We start from the raw sequence: 8,089 nt of genomic DNA on the forward strand, positions 1-8,089 counted from the left end.
CCTGAGTACCAAGTAATCTTCTCGCTTCCGTCTTGCCACCAGGAGCCCAATATTTGAGCTGGTAAAAGGGATTCCCTCTGGGTAGCTACTTCCTCTGTTATCTGTCACCACTTCCTGTCTGTGATGAGCAAGTAATGACAGCATGCAGGTGTTGCAAGCCAGGTGGCATCACTGCAAAGTGTCATCAGCAAAACCCATGCTTTTTTTTCTCCCCTGAGAAACTGATCATTAAATCATTTCTCTCCCACTGATTCACATACCGCAAGAATTATCCTAGTGAGTTTTTGCACCCTTAAATCTGCTCTTATCGTGTGCAAAACGTGGCCCCTGAACCAAGCTAAACTGATTACGCATTGCCCGTTACTCAGATATTTGTTCCGCTGCACTTCACCTAGAAATTGATGTTCCATGAACCCTGGATATTGTTCTCATAAGGTCATGGTTTGGAATTTCATGAAGGTGATGAATGGTTACAGATTTATTGGGGAGCTTATGAGTAAGCCTTTCGCTGTACTGAGATTATCAGACAGTGTAGTTATAAGAAATCAAAACCTTTTTCATTGAACACTCTACTTTTTCAGCGCACAAAGATGACTTCAAGTAAGTTTGAAAGGCCTATAACTTGTCAGAAACATCAGCCTGACTGAGCATTCTTTTATGCTTCTCAGCAGTGTGTAAAACCACTGCCCTGGTTTGTTATGACAAAGGTCACGGATAAAGGATGATCTGCCCACAGTTCCCTAATGTGAGAACAAAGACTTTGTCAAAATATATTCCAGCAGTAGAGCGAGAGGGGGATAGGTTACACTGTTTTGGGGATAGGTTTTCCAGACAGAGCAATGTGAAGACAGACCGTGGCTGTGGATTTACTGGGAGTCGTTCTAGTCCGTTAATCCTTGTATCTCTTTGACTCTTTCAGTAGGTTCCTCAGCTGGCAAGCCTCACAACTCTGAAGTGGCTTCTCTTCTCTGTGTTCACCACTGATTTCCAAATGAGACCGTTTCCACTGCTGGAATTAAGTCATTTTCTAGTGAAAGGACAATGCCTTAAAAATGTGCTCCCTTCACAGGATGCAGGCAGACACAGTTGAGTATTCTAGCTTTACAAGAACCAATAGAATCGATATGTAAACAGAAATGGTGGTAAACTTGAATTCTAAAAATCCCCTACAGGTTGTTTTTTTCTCCACAAGTAGTGCAGAAATAGATGTCCACACAATTTTTCATGTGCTGTCAACAACTGACAAGTTCGCACTCAGAGGACTTTTGTTCTGTATAAAATAATCCATATGGCTGCTTGTCTGGAGCAGGGATCCCATGCTGCTATCGGCCCATACGTTAGGCTTTTTATGGCCCTCGGACTGTGAATGATGAAACAGAATCAGGTCATGCCAGTTGATAGACATTCTCCTCAGCTATCATTTGCACACACAATCCTTTTCAAGTGGGGCGTAGATAGTTGCCCCCTGTCCTCATATCCTTACAGGCGTATAGTTGCTTCCCCAGAAGCTGTCATCATATTGTTCTCTTAGATATTTAACTTCCTCAAGAGATCAAGCTGTAATATAAGAGATTATTCCCATAATACCCACTGACTGCTACTAACAGATGTGGAATGTCAGGGTAAACCCAGACTGTAATCAGGCCCCCAATGGCCAAGCTATCATGTTCTTCACTGAGGTCAGGCACAGTCTCCTTTTTTCCAAGTTCCCTGAGTAAGATGGTGTTATAGGGGCTGTGGGGAATCATTCAGCTCTGGATCCTGAATATTTTACAAACCAACAAACTGCATGCAAAGCACATCCTAAAGTAAATCTCAACTTATACTCATGACATACAATAAGGCCCAATCCCAATTCTATTTTCTACCCCTTCGCCTACCCCTCGCCCCTACCCCTCGCCCCTTCAAACGGAGGGGTAGGCGAAGGGCTAAGAATGTCACCCCTTCGAATTGGGACAGCACTTCACACTCACGAACGTAATAAGTTCGCGCCGTCAGTTGTTACGTAACCAAAAGCGACAACAAACGTAAACAAACATGACCGGTGCTGTGGTGTTCGCGCTGTCCTGGGCTATTCGGATATTTTTAGAAATATCTGCGTCGAATCGACGGAGTGCCATCAGGCGAAGGCGTCTTCGACATCTGGGAGCATTGCTGGATCTTGTTACGGTATGTAGAATTATAAATTAATACAAATAACGCGTGTGAGTGAGCAGCTGGTAGCTTCCAGAGCCGGCGTGTGAAAATGATTGTGTGTTTGTGTTTGAAAGTGCTTCTAACTGTACATTTGTGATATCGTGTAATATAGAAACAATTTGCTTGTCTCGTTGGATTTGCTGATTTGACTGGAGTAGTATCCTAACCTGGCTAACCTAGCTGAAAGCATAAGCTAACGTTTAGCCTTTGTTACTCGTTCCGTTTGGGATAAACATGCAGCTCATGCGTTTTTGAAGCGGTTTTCTTTGTACCGGGTTCAGATTTGATGACTTAAATAAATGCACTGCATTGTGTGTGCTATCAATGTGTTGGTTTGGGAGGATGAAAGCCTGATCTTTCCATGTTTTTCTTTCCAGCAGACGGGTCGTCCTACAAATTATTGCCCATTGGACCACAACATGTACCCCAATTTTTTTGTTATCCCTTGTATAATAAATCTCTTCATACCAATATCCGTTCCAGTCGTTCATATGATGTTGATGTGATAATCATGCTCACAAACCTTTTGTCCTTAATTTATTTTATTAGGCTCACATTACAGACTGGTAAGGCAGCTTATTTTCAGAAATAACAGCTTAAAGTGTCTGCTGTAAAGTGTGTGGTGCAAATATGGACAATAAACAGTATGAATATAAACAGTATGAATATAAACGGGCAACAGTGCAATCATCGAGAACGAGATGACCGGAGCAGGAACAGCGGAGGGCGCATCGGAGGTGTTGCATGGGCTCAGTGATGTTCTGGGGGAACAAGACACGATATGACATTATAGCATTCACTTTCATCCATTGTAAAAAATTAAAAAAAGGTGTTTCAGAACGCGGTAGTGGTGGCTGTGTGTACAATAGGTGCATGGCGCATCAACTCACCGTAAAGTTTGTCTATCATGCGCTCAAACCGAGCTAAAAAGCACTCCGTTTTCTGCTCGTGGCGCTTCTGCTCCTTCAGGCTCTCCTGTATCAGGTAATCCATTATGGGATTGGACTTCCTACTTCTTTTTGGGGATGGGGATGACTTTAGAAACAGATCTTCGTTTGGGGCGCTAAACCTGATCAGGCTCTTTGTGCTTGAGTCCCTGTGAATCAGTCACGTATATGAATACTTGTGATAATAGGTAGCGAAATGACGCTCATGTCACTCAAAAGGAACTCCTCTATGGTTAACCAACTACATTGCTTGTAAATACTCGTGTTACAATTTAAAAAATGAAAACTCTTTCACAGCACCTTCACATGCATTGACCGATTACTCCATGTAAAATAGCGACTTTTCCCATGTGCGTTTATAACAGAAAATAACTACACATTGCCACCATATTAAACTCACACAATACACCAGTTATCACAACTTAAAACGATTAAAACAGTTAAATTATGGCAAAAAAAATAGAAGAACTTACATTTGTGTGGTGCTCTCGCTTCTGCCATTTTTAAAGACTCGCGATCTCCCGGTAGTCGCGTTGTATTCTGGGAAATATATCATACCCCTTCAAACGGAGTCTGCCTGGCCGAACCCCTCCGTTTCAAGGGCTACAACGGAGGGGTAGGGCTAAGGGGAAGGGCTTTGGAAGAGTATTGGGACAACACTACCTCTACACGTGAACGCGCAAAACGGAGGGGAAGGGGTAAGGGGTAGGGCCAAGGGGTGAATTGGGATTGGGCCTAAGTCTACATGGCAACATGACAAAATCTGCGCTGTACATACACATATCTAAAATTAGGTTTTTGCAGTGAAAGAGAGCAGCAAGTTTTGTTGTGGTTGCTTATTTATCAGCTGTGATCTTGCCTAACAGCTAATGGGAGTTAAGTTTCTCTCTTAGCAAAGTGATACATCACTCAAGCTCATGTCACTCAGTGGCAACACTGGGAGCAAGCCTTCTGGTCCAAAGATGCAGACAGCTCCACTTCGAGTATTTCCTGTTCTCTGGAACCAGATGATGAGCTTTAATTTTAGTTTAGCTGTTCTTACTGTATACAAAACGGATCATTTTGTCCACTGTAAGCTACATAGAAGGAAATATTGAACCCTGCTTGCTAAAGTTGGCATGGGATGATTCTCTGGTGTATTTAGTCCAATGAAAGTAGGATAAAAAGAAACTAGTTCTGAAGCACCGACACCTTCAATCATGAGCCAACCTCACCTTTGGCAAGGTGACCCTTTGAGGATGAAACCCATCATTATGGATTTAGCCCACTATAGGCGTGTGTGTGAGGACCAGGGCCACCCTGATTCTAAGGTATTCAGCATGGCCTCGGCCTTTAGCCCCCGGAGGCAGGGGCCCTCAAGCAGGTAGCACTGAGACATGGTGGCCTGGCTGATATTCATGCAGGCAACTGCATGTGCCCTTCAGGCACAGCTGGGCCACTGGGGCGTTATGCTTTTGAGAAATAAGTGGGTTGAATCAAGATTAAGGTGGGGGGGCGGGGCTGCTGTATGCAGGCCAGTGGTGTTGCATTGATATCAGTTTTGGAAGACATAATAACTGCAGCATGATACTGAATAAAGAAGACAATGATGGTGAAGGTTTATTCAAAGCCCCCTCTTTTTTCTTTCTTTTTTCTTTTAACCAAGGACTGCGATTTTATTTGTGAAGTTCAATTAGAATTTGAGTATTGGAGTTGAGATTATTTTGCAGCAAGATTCTGAATCTGTTGATAAAACCACATTTGATTCTATGATGTAAATGGTATAAAATAATTTAGGATAGAACTAATTGTAATTGAGCTTATGCAGTATAGCCTTGTTGTAAAATAACAGAAGTACAGAATTCTGACTGATTTAACAGATTCTTAAAATAATTAACAATAATCTTATAGTCACAATTAACCATTGAGTAAAAACAGCTAAATTGGATGAATTGAAGGACCATGGGTTGACAGTAATCAGACCTAAAAGGCCTCTATTCACCGGACGTGATGAGGATTTCAATAGAAAATTTGTTACTGTGAGAACCTGCTCCTGTATGACAAAAAATCTCATTGTGTGATCCGCGGCCTTACTCCACAGATAATAGAACAAAATGTGTCCTGAGAGAGATAATTTGTTCCCAGATCTTCGGATCGTAATATTTTCATTTGAGCCCAGGAGGGGATCTGTTGAATTGCCAACTTCCATTGTGTTCCAACCAGGGGCAAGAAAGTCTTGTCAATTAATTATTCTTTTATTCCAGAGAAAAGAGCGCCTGGGTGAATTCAATTATCAATCAATTAAAAGGTGTTTCCTTTAAACTTCCGGCGTTTGCTCCGTGCGTATCCATATTGTTTGTGAAACAAACCAAAGTGCGTGTCATATCACGTGAACATTTTAGTCTCTGTAACAGCATGCTTATTGTTTACGCACAGATGAGCAGTTTATTGGATGCTGCAATAAAAAAAGGAAAAAGGGGGTTCTCACAGACACACACGAGATAGTTTTTGCATGATAATACTTTGGGAAAAGACAGGAGACATGCAATATTCTGCAAACAGGTTAGAAGCAGCAGGAGCAGCCTGAGTCAAGGCCAGCCCAGACAAAAAGCTGAACTTCTGAACCTCGTGGAAGTAAGTTAAAGGTCCAATTGCTTGTTCACTGACGGTATTGGAATCGACAAGCGGAAAATGTCTCTGTTTTACACACTTAACACAGTGCTTACAGCCATTTGACTTCAGATTTTCTGACAGGCTTTAAACGCGTGTATCCTGGTTTATTTGCCAATTTATTGAAGTTCAGCTTAACGTTCAACAAACGTGGATTTTTTTTTGAAGACTTTTATTTTCCAGTGGGCCTGAGTGAAACTCCGAGAGATACAGAAAGCACAGTGGGGTCCTCAGAAGATTTTAAACGGTCGGTTTAGTTATGAAATACATATTTAAGTATTGGAATAAGAATTAAAAAAGAGGTGAAAATGGTCTGTGGTGCTCTGAATAATGCCTAAATGATGCCATTCATGTTTGTAAAAACACCACACGAGATTAAAGCTGATAAATCTGCTGAAATGATCCTATATTCTGCATGTCTCAGAAGAAATACAAGTTTTAGTTTTTGATTTAAGTTCTTAAACTACAACCACTACCCATTAGACCTATCGCCTGCACATGTATATTGAACAGTCGTATTTCTCTTCGAATGTTGGACAGAAAAGACGTGGAAAGACACATATAAACCTTCAAAGATTGAGTTACAAATAAATGATTTTTATTCAAACATCCACGTGGGTTTAAATAAAACACAATTCAGTCTAACATACATGTCATGTTTTCCATTTATGAAAATAATTTCTGTACAAAAATGTCTTCATTTTTAAGACAAACTCGCTCCAACCGAGCAGCTACAATAAGATATTAGAAAATAAGTAAAAGATGCACCCATCGGGCCTTCGTGTAAGGATTTGTGACTTAACGGTCTAATAATAAACATGTTGCACAGTAAAGTGGGGCTTTTTTTTTGTCTCAGTTTGAAAGCTATATTTTGGTAAACAATTTAGTTCCAGTAGTAGTAGTGGAGCATTAACATAAGAAACTTTGCGGCCAGGCTACACCTCTGTCCCCTCCCGGGTGTATATGAGGTTATTCACACTAAAGTGGTTGGAGAGGCTTTGCACCGATGTGTAATAGTTCATTCTGCCGTTGTCAGAGTTCAGAGGAGAGATTACAGTGGGCGAGTAGGAGCCCAGTCCAGACATGCCCTCTCTGGTCTGTGACAGCCCTCCGAGATGTCCGGAGCCGTAGTCCCGTTCCCCGCCGCCCCGGGAGACGTCGCTGCCCCCATTGCCCGCCAGCAGCGAGTTCACGCTGGACACGAAGCTGTTGAAACAGGGGCTGTGCTCCGCGGAGGGAGGTGGGGAAGACTTGGGCTCCGTGGAGGCCGGAGATCCGTGCAGGCTGGGCGGGGAGGAGCTCAGCAGGCTGGCGGTGTCTGAGAGCTTGTGCGGCGCGTCCTCTGACTTGACGGGGAGAGCGCTGCTGTCGGCTCCGTTAGCGTCTGCTCTCCTCTTCCTCTTCCGCCTGAAGTTCCCGTTGTCGAACATCTTCTCACAGTTGGGGTCCAGCGTCCAGTAGTTCCCCTTACCTGGAAGAGAAACAACACAAATGTGACTACGGATGACACAGATGAAGTTAAATCTGAAATAAAAAATGCTTTGACAATGAATTGAATGTTGTGAACAGTTTCAATTGCTAAAATTCGTTCTCCCTGAAAAGCAGCATCATGATCAAAACGTATGATTTAGAAAGGATTAAATGCTCACCGGGGTCATCCTCGTCACGTGCCACTTTTTTGAAGCAGTCGTTCAGTGACAAGTTGTGGCGAATCGAATTCTGCCATCCAGCTTTGCTCTTCTTGTAAAAAGGAAAGTTGTCAGCTACATACTGATAGATCTGACTGAGAGTCAACTTTTTGTCTTGAGCGTTCTGGATGGCCATTGCTATGAGTGCAGAGTAGGAATAAGGCGGTCTGACCATCTTGAAGAGCTCCTGCTGGCTGGATATGGACAGCCACCCCAGGTCTGCTCCACCAAAGCCGGTTGGAGGCGGCAAAAACTGCCTCTGGTTCGACCCGTAACCAGACTGAATGTAGGACGCGCCGTTGTTCCCGGGAAGGTACGGGGAGGAGTTGATTCCTGGTCCGTTTAGCCACAGGTAAGGGTTCGTTGGCGGGGAAGAGTATTCTCCGAGGCCGTAACTGGAGGGATGAGTCGGCGGTCTCTGGGGGTGATGGTGGAGATTCTGTTGGTAAACACCGTAGTTGTCGCAGTACACGGCCATATCCAGGAGCTCCTGAGCGCTGTGGTGCTGAATAGGACTGGTCTGCTGGTTAGGTGGTTGGTGTCCAAAAGCGTTCATAATCCACCCAAACCAGATTCCCCAAACCTAAGTCGTCTCTCTGTCTCTCCCTC

The 8,089-nt window shown here is 43.4% G+C and overlaps 1 protein-coding gene and 1 long non-coding RNA gene across 2 annotated transcripts; both read right to left on the reverse strand.

The window, feature by feature from the left end:
• Positions 1-2,502: 2,502 nt before the first annotated feature.
• LOC142374167 (uncharacterized) lies at positions 2,503-3,650 on the reverse strand. Its single transcript, XR_012768656.1, has 3 exons — positions 3,617-3,650; positions 3,087-3,292; positions 2,503-2,957 (listed from the first exon to the last, which is right to left on the reverse strand). It is a non-coding gene; the product is annotated as an uncharacterized LOC142374167 (long non-coding RNA).
• A 2,761-nt stretch (positions 3,651-6,411) lies between these two features.
• On the reverse strand, positions 6,412-8,089 carry foxi1 (forkhead box i1). The gene is made up of 2 exons (XM_075457476.1): positions 7,442-8,089; positions 6,412-7,263 (listed from the first exon to the last, which is right to left on the reverse strand). Exons 1-2 carry the CDS (start codon positions 8,034-8,036, stop codon positions 6,728-6,730), a joined length of 1,131 nt encoding a protein of 376 aa, XP_075313591.1. The 5' UTR covers positions 8,037-8,089; the 3' UTR covers positions 6,412-6,727.

Source organism: Odontesthes bonariensis, chromosome 23 (assembly GCF_027942865.1).
Source record: "Odontesthes bonariensis isolate fOdoBon6 chromosome 23, fOdoBon6.hap1, whole genome shotgun sequence".
NCBI lineage: Eukaryota > Metazoa > Chordata > Actinopteri > Atheriniformes > Atherinopsidae > Odontesthes > Odontesthes bonariensis.